Genomic DNA, 22,727 nt, shown 5'->3' on the forward strand with positions numbered 1-22,727 from the left:
ACCTGAGCCCTGGGGGTCTGTGCCCCAGGCTGAGCCCAGCAGCCAGCACATGCAGGGCCAGACTCCTGTGCTCCTGAAGGCCACCCGGAACGCGGTGTGTGACACAAACTAGAGATGGTGACACATCAACCGTCAGCTACACCCACTCAGTTCCAAAGGTTTATTTCCTTAAATCGGTATTACACAATTTAATGCAAATGGGGGGGGGGGGGGTCACACAAAACTCCTTTTAAAGTAGACCAAGAGTCAGGTGCTGTCTCGTAAAGAACAAGATCCGCTGGCAGCCCGCGTGGGCGCCCACGAGTCCCCTCCCGTGGCCCCAGCGTCCCGGTGGCCTGGATCTCAGCCGACCATAAAGCAATAAATACGAACACGTTCCGTGCAGTGAGGAACAAGTCGCGGGGCTGGTTCTAAGTCCAAGCACAGTGGCAATATTTCAAGTATTGCAAAGAAAGAAACACAAAGATGTCTGTGTCTTGATGTAAGACATTAAACCCCTCACCCAGGGTGCCTGGACTCCGGCAGGCTTCCTCTGCCCTCTCCAGGATATAGACGAGGGGGGGCGAGGCAGGGCCGGGCAGGCCAGGAAGACCCCCGGGCTCCCCAGTGGCAGCCAGGACCCAGCCTGGGGTGGGGGTGGGGGTGGGGGAGCTCCACACACGACTTTGGCATCAAAACCCACCGTGAAAGCTGGATGGGAGACTTTGCACAAAACAGCCCCTGGTCAGGTGGGGTGGGGACGGCGGGGGGGGGCAGGGCGGGGGCCACCCTGACAGACACCTCCTACCTCCACCCACGTGTGTGCGCCGCACGCGCAATACCAGGACCCGCCCGTCCTGCCCCACCCTTCCAAAACAAACTACAAATTGTCTTCTTCTGTTAAAAAAAAAAGAGCTGCAGAAAAATAAGACACATTTCAGGAGTAAAGTGGAATAGACTTCAACGTCTGTCCTGGGTTCAGAAAGCTCGGTGCTTCGTACTGTCTGTCCCTACAAGAACATTTAAATAAGAGGTCTGTGTCTCCCCGAGAGGGTCCCGGCAGCAGGCACAGCGCACACGCTCGCACACGCTCGCACGACTATGTATATATGTATATATGTATATAGGTATATACACGCGCCCCGCAGCAACACGCGGGACTTGGCGGGCAGTCCTGCTCCAGGGCCGCCTGCATAAAGTGCTCCGTGATTCACAAAGCTGGGTGGGTGGTCTTGGGGAAGGAGGGGGACCAGGGGGCCGCACCTTTTCCTGGGTAGAGCGGTCTCGGGGCCTCTGCTCGTCCTCCGCGCGGCGGTGGGCATCGGGGCCGCCCGGCGGTCCGGCCACACGCGCCCCCGCTGCCAGCGAGGCGGCCAAGGGAAGTCGTGACTGCTGGCCGGGAGAGCTCTGCTAACCTGCGAGGCGGGGGCCCCGGCCTGGACTGGGGTTGCCCGGGGCCTTCCCAGCACGCCGAAGCCTACCGCGGCAGAGCTCAGGACGTGGACGCGCAGCTCGAGGCCTGGCTCTGCGGGAGCCCCCGACCTTCTCCCGACGCCAGCGAGCAGCACCGAGGCCGCAGGCTTGTCCCTTCAAGCCCGGCCAGCTGGCCGCCCCCGAGCCTGTGGGATCGGCAGGAGATCCGGCCCCTCGGGCACCCCACGGTCAGGCACAGATGCCGGTCAGCAGCGCGGACAGCCTCCGCTCGATGCACAGCTTGCCTGCGGTGACGGAGACGCCGTCAGGGGACCCGAGCTGCCCGCCTCTCCCCGCCCCTCCGGGGCTGGCCTGCGGCACTCACACTTGGCAACGCTCTCCACGTCCGCCTGGTCGGCGAGGAGGTGCTGCAGCCCCTCCATGAGCAGCAGAGCCTTGTGGTAGCGCTGGACGCAGTCCTCCCGACGGTGGAACATCTCGTCCAGGGCGGCCGACTGCACCTGCTCCGGGGAAGCGGGGGGCTCAGCCCAGCTGCCCTGGCAGCCCTACACCGGGCCTGGCGGTCCCCAGGACCATCTGGCACGCGCACCGGGGGCACGCCGTGAGGGCTGCTGGTGCCACTCGGGGGCCCAGACGGGCCCGCGTAGCCCCGCGCCACCAGCCGGCCAACCCCGCCCCAAGAAGGCCGGCGCTGGCGGGCAGGGCGCCCCCTCGGCAGGCGTGCTCACTACTGCCTGCGATGGCCTAACTCACCAGCGGTCACCGCTTGGGAGGGGGAGGCCAAGTTCCCCAGACCTGTGCGCACTTATGCTACACAAACACGTTCTCGCAGGAACCGCCGCCTCCTCGGAGCCCATTCTTTGGAGGCAGAAAGACCCCAAAGCCGCGGAAGCAGAGAAGGCCCAGGCTCCCGCGGCTGCCCGCAGCGGCTTCTCCCGGACAACACTCACCCACCAAGAAGCTTGAGAACCAGGCCTCTGGCTTCACAGTTGGGGAAACGGAGTCACTCTCGCGGAGGGGTGTGGCCAGGGATGCCCCCTGGGCTGCAGAGCCCCGGCACTGGGGCCAAAAGCCAGGCGGGCTCCCGGCGCCAGACCGGGCCCGGAGGGCGCCAGCCCAGCCCCGACTCATGCCCCACCCGGCCCCCACGCTGCCGTCGCCCGCCCCACCCGCCCTACCGTCTGCACCGCGTGGCTGAAGATGAGCTTCTCGGCAGTGACGCTCTGGATGCGGTCCAGGAGCCGCTGCTTGTCCAGGAAGAAGCGTTGCAGGCGCAGGCTCAGGCCCTGGCAGGACACCACGCTGGCCTTGTACAGCTCATTGAGCTTCCGCACCACTGTGGGCAGGGGAGGGGAACGGGCACCGCCACCGTCAGCTCAGGCCACCCCCGGGGCTGCCGTCGTCCCACCTCCCCGCCCCCCCCCCCACCCCTGCTGCTCCCAGGTGACCCCCTCCCACCCATCTCCACCTGGCCTCTCTGTCCAGGGATTTCCCCGGCCCTCCCAGACCCTCACATGCCCAGTCTCTGGCCTCCAGCACTCACCCTGCTTCACGGTGGATGACAGGCACAGCTTGCCGGCCCGGATCTGGTCGATGGCGGTCTGCAGGCCCGAGGACAGCAGCTCGGCCACCTTCAGGTAGAGCACCAGCTGTTCCGCGAAGCTGGAGGGCAGCACCCGCGTCAGGCGGCTCGGGCTCGGAGACCCCGGCCCCCAGGCCGCCTCCCCCACTCCCCCAACCCCAGGCCCCGCCAGGCACACCCACCCCCACTCCCGGCTCAGCAGGCTGATCTGGTCGGCCACCACGCTCTCCTGCAGCTGGAAGTCGGGGCCCCCGGCCGCCTCGCCGGCGCTGCCCCGCAGGGCCGCGATCTCCAGGACGTGCTGGACGAAGACGAGAGTGAAGCGCAGGCCGTGCAGAATCTCGGTGTGCTCTTGCTGGGGGGAAGCGGGCAGCTAAGTGGGGGCTGCGACCCACCCCGGCCCCGCCGTCCGTGGGCCTGCCGCACGCGGGGCTCACCTCCATCAGCGTCTCCTCGGGGAGGTCGGGGGCCTCGAAGGTCACAGCCCCCTCCAGGTTGGCGGTGACGGGATCGGCGAAGCTGCGGCAGTGGCCGGGGGCCGGGACCTCCGGGGCCACCTCGCTGCAGGCTCCAGGAGCCAGGTGACGGGCAGAGGAGGAGCCAGCTGAACCCAGGGAGCCGGAGGAGCCCACTGTGGGGACAGGGACCCAGCTGTGACACTCCCGCATGCAGGACGCGCTCCCCACAACTCCCCGCCAGACCCCTCCCAACCCCGACCGGGCGCCCCTCCCTCCGGCTGCTGGCCTCAGTTCACATTCGGGAACTCCGTCCACCCTGGCTCCTGCCCCTGCTGCAGGCGGCGCCCCCCTCCCCCCGCCCCAGTCCAGGAGCCAGAGCTGGGGGCGTCCGCGTGGCCCGGGGCTCGCGCGCCCAGAGCACCGCACAGGCGGGTGCTGTGGGCATTATCCCTGCCCCTCGTGTGAGGACGTCAGCACCTCAGGCTTCCCGACCCGTCCTGACCCATCCGCGTGGACCACTCTCCCCCTGCAGCCTGAAGGCTCACCACGCGGTCCTCACCTGAGAACATCCTGGCACGGGGGCCCTGGGGCGGCGTGGTCCCACTGGGGGGCGAGCCCACGGTAAACACCACGGGAGATGGGCTGCTGGCGCCCCCAGCACGGGCTCCGGCGTGCAGGGTCCCTCCGAGGCCAGCAGAGGGCGCTGCAAGAGAGAAGCCGCGCTCCGGGCCCTGCTGCGGGCGCCCTGCCTCCACCCCCACCGCGGGGCAGCCCCCGCCCAGCCCCCGCCCACCCACCGATCTCCATAGGCTTCTCCTGCAGGCTGTCCGTGCTCCCCGAGTCAGGGACCTGGGTCCCGAACGCAGCCTTAAGGAGCAGATCGGTGAGGCGCCCGGTACTGAGGGACCTGCGGGGTGAGCAGCGGGGATGAGCCGGCCTGTGGGTCCTTGCCCAGCCAGGGCCTGAGCGCAGCCTACCGCATCCAGACCGCACGCAGCACTGGTTGCACGTATGCTGGCCCTGCGGTCTTCCACCCACCCTGGAGCAGGCAGCGTCCCCCACCGGACGGACGCGCAGAGTGAGACTCAGAAAGGGTCACAGGGGAAGAGCTGCAGAGCAGGCCGCTCCCCACACACAGGCCTACTCGGCCTCTCCTCCCTCCCCAGAGAGAACGCGACGGCAGGAGTCCCTCCCGCACACCTGCCAAAGGGGCTCTTGGTGTCCTCGGGGGGCCGCAAGCCAGGGCCCAGCTGCTGCCCCTGGAACGGTCCGGCCTCTGACAGATCAGGCAGCGTCCGGTTCCGAGGCGGTGTCATGACTACGCCCTGCCGGGCCAGGAGCGTCAGCAGGTTCTGGGAGCTGGGGGTCTTGGGGAAGTCGAAGGCAGGCACAGCCTAGGAGGCGCAGACAGGGTGCAGAGAAGGGCCGTCGAGAGGGCACCAGCGGCCCAGAACCCACGCGGCCTCCACCCCCGGGTCTGCACCGCAGACACAAGACCGGCACGTGCGGGAGGAAGCGCAACACCCTCTACGCGCGTGCACGCGCACGTCCCTAGGACCGCCCCCCCCCCTCCCGTGGCCGCGCCTCCACGCACGCGCACGCCCCTAGGACCCCCCGCGGCCGTGCCTACAGGGCCTGGCCGCACCTCACAGAGGAAGGAACTGCGGCAAGGGCTGAGGTGAGTAGTTTGCCCAGAGCAGTCCCGGAGCACGTGTGGCACCTTTCACATTTCTGGGCCCAAAGCTCCCCGTTCCCAGGCCCCGTCCCCTGGGAACCCTGCCAGGCAGGGCGCTGACGGCCTGTGCAGGTGCACGGGAAGAGGTCCTCAGTACAGAGCCACCCTCTGAGGTCTTCCCGGGACCGGCCCCTCCCCGCCTCCCTGTCCCCACCGAGCTCCGGGCCCCATTACCTTGGTGGGGGAGCCCAGGATGGGGGGCAAGGGGTTCCGCTGCAGGAAGTCAGGCAGCTTGGGCGAGCCTCGCAGGGGCCGGCAGGACTGCAGCACATGGGACGGCTGCGGGGGGCTGGACTGGGGGTGGCCAAACGCGGCCCCCAGCGGGTCCGTGGGGGGCTTGGGCAACTTAGGGCGGACAACGTGCAGGTCAGACAGGTTGGGAGCGCTGTGCAGGCGGCAGCCCAGCCCGGCGGCATGGGGAGAGTGCTCGGGCACAGAGGAGCCTGGGACGGGACGGGACAAGACCCGGTCACTGCCATGAGGGGGCCACCCAGCCGGGCACACGCCACCACCAAGCAGGAGCGTGTACGTGAGGCCCTCAATCTTAACTATCCCCTCCACCCTCACTGCTCCGACGGTGCACAAGGCAGACCGTGTGGTGGGCGCACAGACCGAATCCCCGAGTGCTCCTGTACGGTCTCCAGGCTTGAGCTTGAGATGGTGAAAACCGTCTGGCGGGGCTCCCGCCTTCCCCTAACTGTAAGAAGGGAGGCGGCCCGCGCCGGCTCTGCCCTCCTGCCCCTGGGCCAGGGCCGCACCTACCTGGACGAGGGGATCTCCCGCCCCGCACCTCGGGTGCCTGTGGGGAGGGCGCCCCGCTCCAGCCCGGCCGCTCGGGGATGATTCCAGCTTGAGGAGAGAGGGATCGCCAGGGTCACGCCCTGACAGAGAGCCAGTCTCCCCACCGCCCCCCCCCAGCCCGGGGAGATGCCCGGCCCGCTTCAGGATCCTCCGCCAGGGCGCCCAGGTTCACCTTGTGGAGATGGTGTGTAGGGCCGGCCCCCGCCCAGGGAAAGCTTTCTGGCCAGGGCAGCTCCGTGCTCGGCGTGGGACGGGGGCGACGGACTGGCCCGGGCAAAGCCCAGGGGGCTGGTGCTGCCCGACCTGCGGATGGCAGAGGACCTGGGGGCACGAGCAGGCATGAGGTGAGGCCCCCAGCCACGTGCAGCGAGGGTCACGGCCAGGCCAGATGGCTCGTCCTCCTCCACTCAAATAACAGGCCTCACCAGGAGCCTTTGGGAGGACTGGACCCCTCACCCTCCTGCCTACAGCGATAACTAGGGAGTGGAGACCCCGTGTTTCCTGGGGGCATCCTCACGCCTGAGGTCACAGTCCCTGCCGGGACGACACTGGCCCACAGGGCCTTCTGGGAATTACAAAAGAAAGGCCTTCTCCTGTTGTGCTCACTGGAGTTAGTGAGAAATCAGTATCGGGTCTTGTAGGGGCACCTGGGTGGCTCAGTCGGTTGAGTATCCACCTCTCGATTTCGGCTCAGGCCATGATCCCAGGGCCGTGAGACCGAGCCCCAGGTCGGGCTCTGCACTGAGCAGATACTGGGGTTCTCACTCTCTCTCCCTCTGGTCCTCTCTCCTGCTCACCTACGCGCTCCATCTCGGTCTTTCTAAGACAAAACAGGAGATAGTGATATCTGCCGGAAAGCTGTCCCAATAAATGTAGGATACCTGCATGTCCACAACGTAAGTTGTGACGGTGAGAGTCACACAGTGCACAGCCTGCACACCTGTGCGTGTGAGAAAACCCTGTAGTGGGATCCTTGCCGCTAGGGGGAGCCCCTGTAATCACAGAGGTGGGTGGTGAGGGGTGACTAGACTCACCGTGCGGTCTGGTACCGGGTGGGTGACTGCAGATTCTGCTCGATGCGCTGGTAATTATGCACCTGCGTGGGCACTGGGATGGGGACAGACCCGCCGCACCTGCTGCTGAACGCGCCGGCCCGGCTGTGGTAGGGAGAGGCAGGGGGGCGGCCGAGGGAGACAGTGCACCGGGTCGAACCCCAGGCGCAAACATCCTGGGGCAGAGGCCACCCAGGCCACCTGCTTCCCCACCTCTGCATGTGCCCAGCACTGCCACCATTCAGGCAGCAGAAACTGTTCACACCCCACCCCATGCACATTGTGCCCAAGGGGCTTCTGGATGGGACCAGCCACTGGGACGTGTGGAAAAAGGCCAGGCAAAGGACAGTGAGGCTGGGCCTGCTCCCGACCTGGGCTCTAGGAACCCAAGCCCACCCAGCCCTGCAGGATGGGGACGGGGTGGTGGCCACACTGGTCCCTAGCAGTCCCCACAGCTCCCCGCTCCCGGGTCTACATCCCTCCGACCACAGCCCCGTCCCGTGGGCCACCACCCATGAGAAGCCCAGTGTCCTCGAGGCCCGAACTGAGACAGGACCTCCAGACTCAAGTGCTGTCTGCAAAGCCAGACCTGGGCTGGAGGCCCTAACCGTGCCTCTGGGCCACTCCCAACGCTGCGCCACCCCAGCCTCTGCTCACCCGGAGGGGCTTGGAGAGCTGCTGCAGGGTGGGGAAGGAGAAGGGGTCCGGCCACGGCTCTCCGGGCCAGCCGAGGCCACCAGTGAGCTCCTGGTGGGGACAGAGCACATAGGCGGGACACACCTCAGGCCGACTGGACCCGGGCAGGGCAGAAGGACAACCGGCCGGAGCCAGCACGTCCGTGTCCCAAAACGGTTAGGGGGCAGGGCAGGGCAGGGGGCTTACCCGCTACACATCAGGCTGTCCAGTGGGGGCTTGACTCCAGCCACCTCGGCCACCAGGTCACCTGCGGGTGGGAGACGGGGCAGGCTGGGCATCAGGACAGGTGTGCATTCCACCCCCCTGGGCCACCTCACCCACCCCGGCTCCCGGGTGACCCCACACTCAATGCCAGGGAGTAGTGGCTGGAGGCTCCAGGAAGGGCGGCTTCGTGAGACAAAGTGGGGGAGGAAGCCATGCTCCCAGGTCCCCCTGTGATGTGCACCGGGGACTCCCTTTACCTGACTGGACCTCGGGGCTCTCGAGGGAGACCCTGGGTGCTCTGTGCATACCCCGGCCTTCAGCCAAGCCCAGGCCGGGCGCCCCCGGCTCCCAGTCCAGGCCTAAGCCCTCCTCTGGCACCCTGGGTCCCGCATCTGCCCCATCAACCTCTCCAACGGTCCTCCTCGCCTCGCCCAGCGTGGGCCCGTTGTCTGACTGACCCAAGTCATGAGATGGCCAGGGGCAGCAAAAGGGAAGTGTCAACGTCCAGGGGCATGAGAGGACACCGGGACCCCCGGAGCGGGCTTAGGGAGGGGCCGGGCCTGTCCCAGAGGCCTGAGCCCTGCCTGTGCTCAGACTGCGCTGGCAGCTCCCTCCTGCGAGCAGGTGCTCTGCGTGGCGGGTGGGGGGGGAGGGCAGGGCCTGAGCACAGGCACTCGGTCCGCACCACCCACTGGTGACCGGCAGGACTTGGCTTGGACTGTTGCCTGGCCGACGCAGTACGGCTCCCAGAACCCACCCTGAGGGCCCACAGGCAGAGAGAGCGTCGCGAGCACACGCACGCAGGCTCACAATGAAGCAAACCCTGGCCCCCGACCTGGAAACTGGGCCGGGACCATGACAAAGTCATCTGTGTCGCAGGACGAGTCCTTGCTGCTGCCACCGGAGCCCCGGGAGCCGTGCAGGAAGCCAGCAGCGTCGGCCGGGGACGTCAGTGTCCTCTGTAGCGGCTGCTGCATGTCCCCGAGGGACTGCGGGTCAGAGGGGAGGCCACTGAGACCCGGCCCCAGGGCCCGGGTGGAAAAGGGGCTGCTGGGCGCCGGGGGAGGGGACGATCCGCTCTCCTCCCCAGGGGCACCCCTTCTCCCATCGGTTTCTGAAACGCTGTGCCCCCAGCTGGCACGGAGCTCCTGGGGAGACCCTGTTTCAGTGACACACAGTCCTGCCCCCGCTGCTCCACGAGCCCGCAAAGGCCTGAAAGGGAGGCCGTGCGCGCTCACTATCATAAAGCGTCGAAGTCTGCCTCCGGCACGGCCCCGCCCCCGTGCCGAGGCGCCGGGGACTCCCCGGCGGTCCCCAGGACTCAGGGCCTCCCTGCCCCCGTTCCCGTGAGCGCACACCAGCGCTCACGGAGGCCCTGAGGAACACGGACCCACACCTAGCGGGTCAGCCTCTGGGAGGCGAGGGCTGGGGGGAGGGGCTAAAAGGGATTTTTGGCAGCTTCTCACGCTCCGACGTTCCGTCATCAGAACGTGTCCGGCGCGCCTTGTGTGAGCGGATCAGACAAAGCCACGGAAATAAAGGCAAGCGTCCCGGTGCCGTTCTGACCCCAGTGTGACACCCACGCGCCCCAAACCCCGGGGTCGGGCCCCCCGCGGCCGACTCACCGGGGGGGAGGCCAGGTGCGAGGTGGAGCTGCTGCTGGAGCTGCTGCCGGACCCGGAGCTCGGGTACGAGGGCACGGGCACGGGGGGGGCTGGCGAGGGCACAGGTCAGCGCGCGGGCACCGTCCCCACCCCTCCCTCCCCAGCCCGCCAAGGCCCGCCCAGCGGCAGCAGGCGCACAGCTACCAGCGCACCGAGCGGAACCCGCCGTCGCCCACCCAGAGGACCCGGGCACCTTGCGGCAAGGGCAGCGCCCCAGCTCCTATCCCTCTAAACCTGCCGCACGGAGTCAGCTGTGCGCGAGCCCCCCCACGGCCTTGGGGGCCCCCAGGCCCCCGGGGGACTCACACTTCTTCACAGTGGCACTGGCGTCAAGGAAAGGATGATGGAAGAACTCGTCTGCAGGAAGGAGGGTGGGTGAGTGAGTGAGGCGTCTGAGAGCCCTGGCCCCAGGGGCCCCCGGAGGAAAGATGGAACTCCGCGCCACCTGAGACTCCCTCTGGGACCCCGGACCCGGTCGCGGCCGGCCCCCCACCCGCCCGGGGCTTTCCCGCAGCAAAACCGCGCTTTTCGCGGCCCCGTGCTGCCGGGACAGGGACCGTGGGCATCCGGGAGCCCAGGGTGGGGGGCACGCGGCCAGGACGGCCCTCGCTCACCGAAGTCCATGCGGTCCTTATGATTGCGCTGCAGCAGGGCCAGCAGTAGCTGCCTCAACGGGGCGGACGTCTCCCGGGGGATGCTGCGGCGGGGCCGGGAGACAGCATGATGCGGCTGCCCACCTGGGGCGGGGGCGGGGGGGGGGGGGGGAGGCGAGGGCACTTACGTGGGCACCAGGGTCTTGCTCCTCTCGTAGAAGAGGCGAAGGTCCTGGGGGCTGCTGGCCTGGGAGGGAGGGCGGCGTGAGCATCCAGGCCCCCTGGGAGGTCCCCCGGCCAGAGTCGGGGCCCTGGTCCGAACACCACACGCCCTCCAGGCTTCCTGGGACAGGCTCCCCTCCTCCCCCATCCAGGCCGTGGACCACCGGGACCACACGGGGAGTGTCAGGCGGGCCAGAAGCGAGGCGGCCAGGCCCCTGGTATGACTGGAGATCTGCTTCTTGAAATTAACTACTCTGGGAGCCCCACCCTGGAAAGGACCCCAGAATAAGCCTTCCCCTCCCCAGGGGCACTGTGTCCCATGGGGAGCGGCTGGCCGGCACGTATGTGGTCGTCTGTTTGCCCACTGCACACCACTGTGGTGCCAGGCACTGAGCCCAGGACGAGCACGCAGCCGAGAGCAAGAGAGCACCCCACCTTCCCGGGGCTGATGGCGAGGGACAGGGAGGGGTGCGGGGAGCCAGCAGGCCAGCCTGGGTCACCAGGCAGTCAAAGAAGGCTGAGGGGCAAGCTGGCAACAGCGAGAGCTGCCTGGTCAGGCCGTGAAATCCCTGCGGGATCTGCAGCCCGGCCTGGTGGGCTCAGAGCCCTGAGCGCGCCCTCTGGAATCCCACCGCCGAGCAGGCTGCCGCTTACCAAATGCGGCGCCCAGCGCCCCGGGGCCTGACGCCAACACAGTACATCACGCCAACACTGGCCCGGGCAGGGGGGCAGGGCACAAGACTCGGCCCATACACACACGCGGGCACACGGACCACTCCGGAACCCGCGCGCTCCAGCCGTGGCCCTGACGTGACCGTGGCCGCGCCGCACTCTCGTGGGGGAAGGCTGCAGGGCAACAGCCCTTGGCGGCCCAGCCGGGACCCAGAGGGGAACGTCAGGGTGCAAATCAGCAGCCGGCCCCGCCTGAGCTGAGGCTCACTCACCTGGAAGGGCGCCTTGCCCGTCAGGCACTGGTACACGATGGTGCCGATGCTCCACAGGTCGGCCTTCCCGTCGTAGTGCTGCGACATGATGACTTCGGGGGCCTGTGGGGTCAACGGTCCGGGTCGGCGCCGGGGGCAAGAGGAGAAGTGGTGCCTGGTGACCGGACTGTGTGCCCCGACTGCCACGGGGGTGGTGGGAAACAGCGGCACAGCCGCTCAGGCCGCCACCCGAGGGGAGGCCACGGCCACGGGAGGGAGCCGGGCCCCGCAGGGGCAGCAGGGGCGGCAGGGGCATCGGGGGCTGGCGGCGGCCCACCTACCATGTACATGGGAGAGCCGCAGAGCGTGGCCGCCATCATGTTGCTCTGCAGGTACCGGGCGAAACCGAAGTCGGCTGCGGGGGAGGAGGGGCGCGTGAGCAGGGCGGCCGAAGCTCTCGGGCTCCCCGCGCGGCGCCCCGGGCCCCCGCCAGCCCCGGCCTCACCGATCTTGACGCGGATGTTGTTGGGGTTGGCGCGGCGCCCGCCGGGGTTAGACAGCAGGATGTTCTGGGGTTTCAGGTCGCGGTGGATGATGCCCTTGCTGTGGAGCAGGCGCATGGCGCCCGCGATCTGCTGCAGGAAGAGCCGGATGGTGTCCTCGCTCAGCGTCCGCATGGCTGCAGGGAGAAGGGGGCGCTCACCCAGGCGCCCAGGGGGAGGGGCTGCCCCCCCACCCCCCCACCCCCCAGCACTCCGCGCCCCTCCGGGCCCTCCAGGGCATCCGCAGTGCCTCCTGCGGCCCCCCGTGACTCACCCGGGGTGGGTCGGGCTCACCGCCTCCAGGGGGCCGGCATCTTCTCCCCATTGGCCGCCCAGCCCCTTGGGGTCTCGGTGCCACCGCCCCACCCGCCGCCAGGTGCTGCCGTCCTAATGCCCTTTCTCAGTTACCACTTGAGCCCCAGGGCCTGCCCTCCAGGGTGAGGGCGTGGGTGACGGCCTACCACCCTGGGTGGGAAGCCAGGCCTTGCTGGGGCCCTGCAGCCCAGCCGGCCGAGCACTTCGGGGACCCTGTAGGGCCGGGGGTGGGGGTGGGGGTCGCCGGAAGGCAACGCCTCTCCACAAACCACTTAGGGCCCCGTTCAAGAGGGGCTCTTCCAGACTGAATCTGTCCCGCGAGGCTGTTCCCGACGGCTCCGACCCCGTCTGTGCCCCCAGCGGGGGCCCACCGCCCCTTCTGTCTTCCCCGGCGAGTGCCGCGGGGACCAGGGGACCCGCCACCTCCACCGAGCCCGGGGGCCTCGCTCACATCAGGCCACCTCGCAGGCGAGGCCGGGGTGAGACGGGGCGCGCGGCCCTCCCGGCCACGGGGCGTCCGCTCACCGTGTAGATAGTCCGCCAGGTCCCCGCCGTTACAGTACTGCAACAGACCAGTGGCACAGCCCGGTCAGCGGTCCGGCCGGACCCTCCCCCCGCCCCGCCCGTCCTCCCCCCAACCCTACACCCGCTCCCGTGCTGCCGGCCTCCTTCCTGGGCCAGGCGGCCCTCACGATCCATACTGAAGAGGTCACTGGAGGCGTTTTACCGCCCCTCAGGCACCTGCCAGGGCCGCCGGGGCTCCTGACGTAGTGGCCCTAAGCCTAAGCCCACAGACGTGCAAGCAGCTTCTAACCCCCAGGTGACAAGGTACAGGAGCCAGCAGGGTCCAGCCTCCCCGCCCTCACAGCCGGTCCTGCGGGAGGAACTCACCTCCATGACCAGGTAAACGGAATTGGCCATTTCCTGCAGGACACAGAAGAGGCGATGACAAGTGGAGGGGAGCACTCTCCACCCGGCCCCCCCCCCACCAGTCCCCCAGGAAGCTCGCCTCGGCCTCAGTGAGCCCCAGACGCCCGGCACCCAGGCCCTCAACACCAGCTGGGCTACACTCGAGAGGCCAGCGAGCACGGGCACAGCTGGCCTGGTGGGCCCCAGGGCTGCGGGGTTTCGATTCTGAGGTCATTGCACGTGGGCTCGAATGACAGGAGTGGCAGCCAATCAGAGCACTCCATGTGCCAAGTCGGGGCAGGAGGCTGGGGTCCGGGGAGAGGTGGGGGTGGGTGAGCGGGCGGGGGGCAACCTTCAACTGCCCAGGTCACTGTCAACATCAGGGTCAGGCCCAGCCCTGAGGTTTCAACAGGGCTCAGCTTGACGTTCTACCCAGCCAGTGAAGCACCCAGGTCCCCAGGAAGGACACAGCCAGGGTGCGAGGGCCTCGACCCACAAACCTCAGAAGCCACTCCTGATTCCAGCGCCGGAGACGCCAACACACGAGGTCGGCGCCAGCCCACTGAGCCCAGCACAGGCCGGCCTCCGGCTCAGCTCTCAGCCACCCGTGGCCTCGGGCGCTGCTGCCATCCTCAGCGGGGTCCACCCCCACGAGACCGAGGAGCCCAAGGCCCAGGCCAGCACAGACGGCCCCCACCACCGACCCCAACAGCCGGCACCCACGGGGCCCCGTGCCACCAGCAGAGGCTTCGTCCGCAGGCAGGACGCCTCCACCTGGATGCGGCCACTGAGATCCCCAAGTCACAGCCAAGTAACAAGGCCCCAGAAGCCAGGTCAGCCAAGCAGGCAGGCCCTTAACCTCTCTGCTGTCCCCAGACAGCCGTCCCCAGCTCTCCCCCAGGCCAGGGCTCTGCCAGCCAGCAGCAAGGCCCCCAGACCTCGGTGCCAGCACACCACTGGGCCTGGGGAGCCACAGCATAAGCCCTTTCTCTGCTCCACACACAATCCCAACTCCCCACCCCCGCACTGTGCAGGGAGGCAAGTCTGTGACCCGGCAGAAGTCCTCCAAGCATTGTGGGGGGAGGCCTGAAGGGGTGCCGGGGAAGGGGCAGGGAAATGGCTCCAAGGACATTTCTAGTGGCCTCTGGGAGGGGAACCTGACAATGATCCAGAGGCCTGACCTCCAGCAGTGGGCCACCCCCCCCCCCACCCCTGCTCAGGTCCCAGGGATGCCCCCCACCCACGCTTGGTGGGACAATGGTCTCCTGGCTCGGCCCCCCTGTGGCCGGGTCGGGGCCTGAGCACAGACTCAAGGTGGGCACGGAGCAGGGACACAAGCTGCCGTCCTGGGTGACACCCCACGTTGAGGTCAGTACCCCCAAACGAGAAGCCCCCCCAGAGCTGCAACGGAGGGCTGTGTGTCCAGGGCAAGGACAACCTGGGGGGACGGCTGGGTAGCAGGGCTGTACCCGCAGAGTGAGACCAACACTGAAGCCCCTCGGGACCTGTTCCAAGCATGCTCCACCCCTCGCTCCCAGGCCTGTCACTGGGAGGGCGGGGCTCTCCACACAGGCAGGTCCTTCCAAGCCAGCTGCAAGGGAGAGATAACCCTGGGCAACTACAGGGAGTCTCAGGCACACACACGGGGCGGGACGGGACATGGAGACCAGGAGGGAGGCAGCCAGGTGGGCAGGGACTGGCGGCCAGGAGGGGTGGGAGGCTTCCAGGCACAGGACCCTGCAGAGGGCAGAGGGAGGGGCTAGATGGCATCACTCAGGCCACCTGCTCCCTGCCTGCCATCACCCTGACCGTGGCCACCTCCGCTGCCTGCCGGGCGTGCTCCACAGTTACTACTGACCAGTGAGCTCCAGGGACACCGTGAACACTCTGGTCTTGAGTGGCCCAGAGAAGCCAAGTCCCCTGCCCCGGGCCACACAGCAGAGCGGTAGAGCTGAGACTCAGGCCCAGGCCCCTTCAGCTCTCAGAACAGCCCCAAACTCACCCACCGACCGAGGACAGGCAGGGCCAAAGTGACGGGCAATACAGAGACACAGCATCGGTTCCCCCCGGGTGTCCCCAGGGAGTGACCCATCAGGACCGGCAGGAATGCCAAGGCTATGCGGGAGCAGTAGGTGCAGACCCCTGGCCAGCCCACCTCCCCTCTCCAAATCTGGGAGTGCCCCAGAGCCCGCAACTACCTCCCCTGGAAAGAAGGTCCCCTCAGCAGAAGTCACAACGAGTCCACCCGGTGCCTGAGACCCTAGGACACCGGCACAGGGCCTTGGCCCCACTCCCACCCTTCCCCACACCCCGGCCAGGGCAAGCGTCCAACTGTCATGGCAGGTGCCCTCCCTCCAAAGACCCTACCCCCCGGGCCCTGGGTCCCCTGGCCACTGCCCACCCCAGGCATGCCCCATCCCCACGGGTCACAGCTTGTCGCCTCCCCGGAGGCCTCTTTTCCCGAGACCACTCTGAAGCCTTCCTGGGGCTCACGGAGCCTCAGGGAACAGTCAGGGAGCGGTAGGCCAGAGTGAGGCCTAGGTTCCTCCTCCCCCTCTGATCTTTGTCCCTCTGCCCTTGGCCGGGAGTCAGCCTCATCCCCAGCGGGCCCTCCCAGGCAGGGGGCACAGAGGGCCGGCGGGGAGAGAGCACAGTAGGGCTGGGGCCCAGGGCGGGGCACCAAGCCAACCTCACTGTGGGGCATTCAGGCTCGCGTGACCCAGGAGAGCCACATCGGAGTCTCCCACCACCCTGGGACAGACGACAGCTTCAGACCAGCCCCTTCCTGCTGGAATCTGTCCCCTCACCTGGGAGGTGGGCCCTCAGAGGCCTGTGACACCCTAACTGCACTGGCTGGCGCAGGCCGGGCCACTTCCCCGGTGAGGCCCGGAAGCACGCCCAGGCCTGGAAGCTCGTTCTCAGCCTGCCTCTGGGCCAACACCAAGCCAGGTCCCAGGAGAGCCCGGCGGCACGGTCGCTGGCCCTGACAGGGACCAGGAGATGGTGCAGGCAGCAGGCTTCCCGGCCCCCAGGGGGGCCCTTCTGCAGACAGGCTCCGTGCCCAGGCCCCCGTCCAGGCCAGGCACTGCTGGGGGCCCGTCGGCGGGCCGGGAGGGGTCAGCGCCGCCTGCCTTGAGTCCCACTGCTGCTGGCCTCCACACAGGCTAAGTTTGGCTTTCCCCAGCTCCCTGGGGGTGAACAGAGACCACCTAGGCTCCAGGCACCAAGCCACCTCCTTGGGGTCAGTCTAGACTCGGGCCCCACACTTGAAAAGACTGGGATCGCTGCCCGCGGCTGCAGATGACTGCCACGTCCCAGAGAGAGCTCACCTCCTGGGGAGGCAGGTGCGAATTACCGGTGTGTTCTCATCTTCAGGTTGGTTCTGGGAGACCCGTTATCCCGTTGATACGGAAATATAAACGTGGGGCACCGGGGCGGGGGGAAGGGCTCCATCGGTTAAGGGTCCAACTTCAGCTCAGGTCTTGAGCCAGTTTGTGAGTTCAAGCCCCACACCAGGCTCTCTGTCAGCACGGAGCGCACTTTTGATCCTCTCTCCCCCTTTCTCACTGCCCCTCCCCTGCTCATTCTCTCTCTCCCCGCCCCCCCCCCCCAAAAAACCAAACTTGAAAGAAAAGAAAAGAAAGAAACATAAACGTGGCCAAGGCACGGGCCCGCCAGACCCCATGTCCACCCCGGGTGCCCTCACTGCTCCGCGGCCAGCTGCCGCCCTAGGCCAAGGCAGGTCCTGCCCACCTCACAGCCCACCTGAGGGAAGGAAACAGGACACACAGGGGTCCCGCAACCCTGCCCCATGTGGCTGGGGTGGGCAGGGCTGAGCAGGACACTGAGTCCTGACTACCTCCCTGTGCAGTCCCAAAAAAGGGGGTGAGGGTCCCCAGCCTGAGGTGCAAAGGAGACGAAACAGAGCCCTCTCCCGCCCCTGCCAGGGTCCCACAGGCCCTGGAGCCAAGCCAGGCGTCCTGAGCAGCCTGGCACGGGCATCCAGGCACGTAGGAGGCCACCCCGCCATGGGGCGCTAAGGTGCTTTGCTTAATAGGATCCCAACTCCCTGCCTGGGCTGGGCCAGGTGGGTGGGCCAGCACTGACCTAGTTACCTCCTCAGGGGCCAGCCGTCCCCGCTCAGGAAGGTGGTCAAAGCCCGGGGGAGCCAGAACAGAGCCGCCCCCGGGGTTCTGCCAGACAGCGACCAGAAGGGAAGGATGCCCAGCCCCCCCTCCTTCCTCGGGGAGCCTCCCCAGCTGCCCATTGTGTGCGGGCAGCTCCCTGGAGGCACCTGCCCCCCCTCCCTTCCTCCCGGCGCTGGGACCGCCCCCCACTCGGAAATGCCGGGGGACACTCAGGGCAGGGGGGCGTGAGCCGGCCCGATCCCCGGAGAACACCGAGCGCACACACACCACTGGAGACCACCAAGCCCTGGCCGCGGCACACCCAGTGAGCCCACGGACACGCCACACGTGTGCCAGCAGCAGCTGTGCTCCAGGGCATCGACCGGGCGGCCAGCGCGGCGCTGAGAGCACACAGGCAGAGAGGGGTCCCTGCGAATGGCAGGGCCACGGGGGCCCACAGCAGGGAGAAGCTCGGGGGCCGGGTCCCTGGGGCGAGCACACTCTATCTCTTACCTCACCTAGGAGTCCTGCCCAATGCTGCATAAAGCATAATAATCTGAGTTTCCTACTGCCCAGGATGTATTATGCTTCACAATTTTAAGTCAAAAAAAAAAAAAAAAAAAAAAAACCGGTAAAACAGCAATAACACAAGTTTGCAAGCATTTCCAGAACTGCCCAGACCCTCAGGCCTACTCACAGGCCCTAACCTCGGGGGCTGATGCCAAGGGGCACCCACAAGGCCCGCACCCTGCCCCCGGGGCCCTGGCGCCTCTCAGAGAGCAGATGGCAAGGCTGAGGACTGGCAGTGTCCTGAAAGGCACTAAAGTAAAGCAGGACAGAGGTGCCTACCGGCCACACGTCAGCAGGAGGTGGGACGGCTGTCTGCAGCTGGGTGGCCTGGGTGAGTGAGTCACGTCCAGCTGTGGGAACCAGCCGCCTTGGGAGGGCAAGGCCTGTAGCCATCAGCCCTCTTCCTGGGGCATGCTGGGCAGGCTGGTCCCGGCGGGTGGCACAGTCCTATATCCTGACTCCTGCAACGGCCATCCTCCCCGGGCTAGAGCACGTCCAGATACCATAGATCACTCAGGTGCGGCCTCAATGGAAGGCCCCAGGCGCCAGGCTGCAGCTGCCTCTGCATGGTCAGCGGTGTCTCAGAACAGAGTACAGTCCAAAGCTCCCTCCCCCCCACCCCACCCACATCAGCCTGACAAACGTCCCTATTCCATAAGGACCACAAACAAAACTACAACCTGAGAGAATGTAATCAATCACAAAAGGGCTTTCCTTCATATATAAAGAGCTCCTACAAATCAATATTTATATAGCACCTGTTATACAGCAGCCACAGATCTAGGCACCTGATGTAAACTGACCCAGGTTCTCATCACAACCATTCTACGACGCAGGTGTGCTGTTATGTCCCATTTTACCGGTAACACTGAGACACCAAGAGGCTGACGAGCCTGTCCAAGCTAAGTCACACAAAGTACATCGAGGAGCTGGGCTCAGGGAAGGCAATATGGCTGGGGGCCGGCCGGTCGTTAACCACAGTGCCATCCAACCTCAGTGATTAAAGGCCAACAGGGATCATGCGTAGGACAGGTGGTTTTCCTAACACACTCGTCGGGATGCTGAGCCTCACTCACGACAAGTGAAAAAACAAGGACATGTCATTTTCCACCAGGATGCAAGTCTGATAACCACCCCCCTGGCAAGGATGTGGGGAGACCGGCCCTTCTGAATGCAGCACCGTGTCCAGGCCCACCTCTGGGGACCGCAATCTGACAACTGTCCCAAACCAGACGCACGTGTCCCCCCTTACCCAGGGACTCCTGTCCAGGAACCCATTTACAGACACACACGTGGCCGGAAGTGAGGGCAAGGCCAGTCTCTCCCACACCGCTGACATGTCAGAATCCCGGAAAAACACCCGTGCCCTCAGCTGGGGTTGGGCAAAGTCAGCCCTGCAATGTGGGGCGATCGTACCAATGCGACCGCAAGGAACACCCACGGACACAACTGGAACAGCAAGTGTGCACACAGATGCGAGCACAACACCATCGTCTCTAACACAGCAAGAGATGGATGCCCAGAGGGGTTAAGATGCTTGCCCAAGGACCCACAGCTAGTTTAAGGGGCAGAGCCAGGACTGAAGTAGGTCATCCAGCTTCAGCGTGTGAGCTTAGGGTCAGTAACCTCGCAGGAGTTCAGGGGGAATTTTCTTGGGAGAAGGGTGTAATTTCTCACATACATTGGGACACTGTGGAGTGACAAAGATCCTTCCCTGAGATACCCACAGCACGTGGACGCTGTGGTGGCACAGGGGCTTGTAAGAACGCGTTTCTGTCCCTGGAGAGATCCAGAAACAACCAGTATGGGGGAGGCGGTGCCTCCGGGGTAAGACGGGGGTCAACAGGGAAAGGGGTTGCCTTTTCCCAAGTCCGCTTTATAATCTTTTTTTTAGCTAAGTTATCTCTTACCTAGTTTTAAAAGCCCATTTTTTCTCGGGTCCCGTGTGTCTCAGTGGAGTCCACGGACTCAGAGGGCCAGCCCACACCCTGGGGGTGAGGGCAGAGGCCAGGCCCCGGGGGGTGGGGGGGGCCACACGGGCCTCCGAGCGAGCGCCTCCTCCAAGCAGGGGAGCTGACTCACTGCCAGCAAGAGAGGAAGAAGCGTTGCCCACAAGCAGGTGTGCGGTGCAGCCGGGATGGGGAAGGAAGGAGGGCGGGGGCTCCAGGCGGGGGGGGGGGGGGGACAAGGAAAGGTGTGAGGCGGAGAAGGCAGGGGGGCCGCTCTCCTGGCCCCGGGACACAGTGTCTCTGTGCCCAGTGCCCGGCTTCCAGGTACTTGCTGTCACACTGGACCCGTGCCCTGCCCGTCACCTCACGTCACGCCACAGCCCCCAAGGCCACGGCCCAGCTCTGAAGGGGGAGGGGGAGAGCAGGGGAGGAGGGAGGAGGCCACCAAAACACAGACAGCCGGGCTGGGAACTTCCCCTCAGCCAGGGGCTGGTCCCGTGGCCTCCGTAAACAGGTTTCAAAATCATTAGTCAGCACTTTGGCCCGCAGATCTGCGGCCTCAGGTTCCCCGTCCCCAAACTGGGTGTCCAGGGTCCTGGACGCTCGCCGAAGCGGGGCCCCGCCTCGGGCCCTGGGGACCTGGGGGCGGTGAGGAAACACGGCTGAGGCCTCCTGAGCCCGCTGGGCCTGACCGCCTCCCAGCCGCTGCTGCTCGGGCCTGGGCTGTCTGGCCCCAACTGCCAGCAAGAAGGAATCTCCCTCGGCCCCTCCCCTCCCCCAGCCTGACGCAGGAAGAGACTGGCCAATGCCCTGCCGCTGGAGCAATGTCAACAAACAACCAGCCGGCCCGACAGGTGGGCCAGGCCGGCGGGACTGCCCTGCCCCGGGCCTGCCTACGCCGAGGACAGGACCCATGGTCAGGGCCACAGGGCCGGACAGCCCCTGAGGGCTGTGCCCTAGCTAGCCAGACCTGGGCCAGTCAGAGTAACTCCAACGGGGGTGCTCCCTGGGGCCTGTGGCAGTCAGGCAGCCGGGGGCGGTGGGGCCCTCCCAACGTGCCCTGAGAAGCCCGGGCCCAGAACCGGGCCGAGAATGGAGAATCAAGTCTCCGTAGTCCTGGGCAGGCCAGACAGAGATCTATACACACAGGTGCTCAGCTCCTTCTCCCAACATGAGACACCGGACTGGAACCTTCCACCACTGACCAGGGTCTCCAGCATTTGGCTGGTCTAGGACCGGGCTGTGCCCAGGCCAGCCTGGGAGGGTAGCGTACCCCCTCCCCACCGAGAATGCAGCCTGGAGCCTTACCTGGAAGTCATACAAAGCCACGATGTTTTCATGTTTCAATTCCTAGGACAGAAACCCAAGTTTCTTATGACCAAGGCAGGCTCACCCAGCACCCCCTTCCCCTATCACTTCTAACACCCGCTCACCTTGAGGATCTTGATTTCCTTCCCCAGCAGTGTCTGGGACTTGGCCAGATTCTTCTTGTTGATGCACTTGACTGCGACCTCCAGGTCGTGCTTCTGAAAACCAAGCGCAAAGGTTCCTCAGGGGCCGGGAATCCCAGAACCATAGAAGGCCAGGTAAGCACCTGGGGGGATTCCGGTGCCGGTGGCGAGGCCCCCGGTGTGGGATCGGAATGAGGTGTCCGGGAGGCGTAAGGGCGAGGGAGCCCCGGATGTGGAGATGGGGATGAAGGGCCCGTGGAGTGGGGTGGGCCTAAGAATCCGCGGGTCTGGGGCGGGGCCCGGGGGGCGTGGGGCGGGGACAAGAGCGTCGCGGGGTGTGGGGCGGGGACGGGGGGGTCCCAGGTGTGCGGGGGGGAGGAGGGGTCTCCCCCTCGCCGGGCCTCGGTCCGGGCCCGCCGGCGCCCCTCACCTCCCGGTGGCGCCCCTTGAAGACCACAGCGAAGGCGCCGTGCCCTATCAGGTCCTTGCGCGAGAACTCGAACTTGCCCACGGCCTCCAGGCCGCCGCGGCCGGGCTCCATCGCGCGGGCGGGCGGCTCAGGCGGCGGCGCGGGCCGGGGGCGGCGGGCGGGGGGCGCGCCCCATCGGGCAGGCCGGGCCCGCCTCCAGCCCCGCAGGCCGCTCGGGGGGGGCGCTCGCAGCCCGGGCCGCTGATGAGGATCCCTCCCCGGCTCCGACTCGGGCTCGGATTCGGGGTCCGGCTCGGACTCCGGCGGGGAAACAAAAGAGCCGCGGCCGCCGGGCCTCTGAGCCTGAGACGCCGGCGCAGGCGCAGTGCGCTCCGAGAGGTGGAACACGGGGCGGGGCCTGGCGGGGCGGCCGCGCTCAGTGGGCTGCGGGACTGGGGGCGGGGCGGCGCCTTGTGGGGGCGGGGCCTGGCGAGGAGGCCGCGCTCAGTGGACGGTGGGGCGGGGCGGGACCTGGCGGGGGCGGGGCTTGAGCGGGCCCGGGGCGGAGCCAGCACTGGACTGGCCCCTTGGGGGGCTGCAGGGGGAACTTGGAAGGGGAAGGGAGACCGTGCCCTACGTCCCTCGCCGGCTGCCTGCTGTCTGCACAGGCACATTAATAGCTGGACGTGCCATGTGTAGCCCCTGGGCTAGGGGCTGCATTGAATAAATTCCTAGAGGGTCACTTGGCTGTTTCAGTCTGTAGAGCACGTGACTCTTGCTGTCAGGGTCATGAGTTCAAGCACCACGTTGGGCATAGAGCTTGAAAAATAATAAAAATGAAATAAAATTAGTACAAAAAAAAGAAAAGACAAATTCTTAGAGAAGGGCTGCTTTACAGGTGATGCATTTTAAATCATATTGTTTCATAACAAATTGTCTGCCAAAGGAACCAAAACACAGGAAATCGGAGGGAAAGGTTAGATAAATCATTTCATGGGGATAATACACAGCAGATTCTCAGACACAGCGCTAAATATACGTCTACTTAGGTGTAAAGTGCTCCAAAGTTTATAATTAACATGCAAAACAGTGAACTGGGCTATTAGTTGTCA

General features: G+C 66.4%; 1 protein-coding gene across 2 annotated transcripts; it reads right to left on the bottom strand.

Moving 5' to 3' along the window:
• Positions 1-113: 113 nt before the first annotated feature.
• Positions 114-21,798, bottom strand: ULK1 (unc-51 like autophagy activating kinase 1). 2 transcript variants are annotated; one of them, XM_042961601.1, is made up of 28 exons: positions 21,637-21,798; positions 21,189-21,281; positions 21,064-21,105; positions 13,092-13,124; positions 12,726-12,762; positions 11,849-12,022; positions 11,685-11,758; positions 11,365-11,466; positions 10,387-10,445; positions 10,220-10,302; positions 9,912-9,962; positions 9,567-9,655; positions 8,777-8,930; positions 7,924-7,984; positions 7,699-7,788; positions 7,024-7,146; positions 6,162-6,310; positions 5,951-6,037; positions 5,363-5,631; positions 4,654-4,847; positions 4,251-4,360; positions 4,013-4,156; positions 3,433-3,626; positions 3,178-3,350; positions 2,957-3,075; positions 2,592-2,749; positions 1,778-1,913; positions 114-1,697 (listed from the first exon to the last, which is right to left on the bottom strand). In XM_042961601.1, the coding sequence occupies exons 1-28, from the start codon at positions 21,745-21,747 to the stop codon at positions 1,642-1,644; spliced, it is 3,165 nt and encodes a 1,054-aa protein (XP_042817535.1). In that variant the 5' UTR covers positions 21,748-21,798; the 3' UTR covers positions 114-1,641. The 2 variants fall into 2 exon arrangements, with proteins under 2 accessions (XP_042817535.1, XP_042817534.1); XM_042961600.1 differs by lacking the exons at positions 12,726-12,762; positions 13,092-13,124; positions 21,637-21,798 and adding an exon at positions 21,350-21,454 and having other exon boundaries at positions 115-1,697.
• Between the last annotated feature and the right edge of the window lie 929 nt (positions 21,799-22,727).

The sequence above is a fragment of the Panthera tigris genome, chromosome D3 (assembly GCF_018350195.1).
Source record: "Panthera tigris isolate Pti1 chromosome D3, P.tigris_Pti1_mat1.1, whole genome shotgun sequence".
NCBI classification, from domain to species: domain Eukaryota; kingdom Metazoa; phylum Chordata; class Mammalia; order Carnivora; family Felidae; genus Panthera; species Panthera tigris.

Bases quoted from the DNA above. Each gene is read 5' to 3' on its own strand.
- ULK1 (XM_042961601.1), bottom strand. From the start codon at position 21,747: ATGGAGCCCGGCCGCGGCGGCCTGGAGGCCGTGGGCAAGTTCGAGTTC. The intron at 7,985-8,776 runs GTCGGGGGCCAG...TCCCACCCGCAG, and splicing joins GGTCCCGGCCCAGTTTCCAG to GTGACCTGGTGGCCGAGGTG. The intron at 7,147-7,698 runs GTGAGCAGAGGC...TCCCTACCACAG, and splicing joins AGCTCTCCAAGCCCCTCCGG to CCGGGCCGGCGCGTTCAGCA.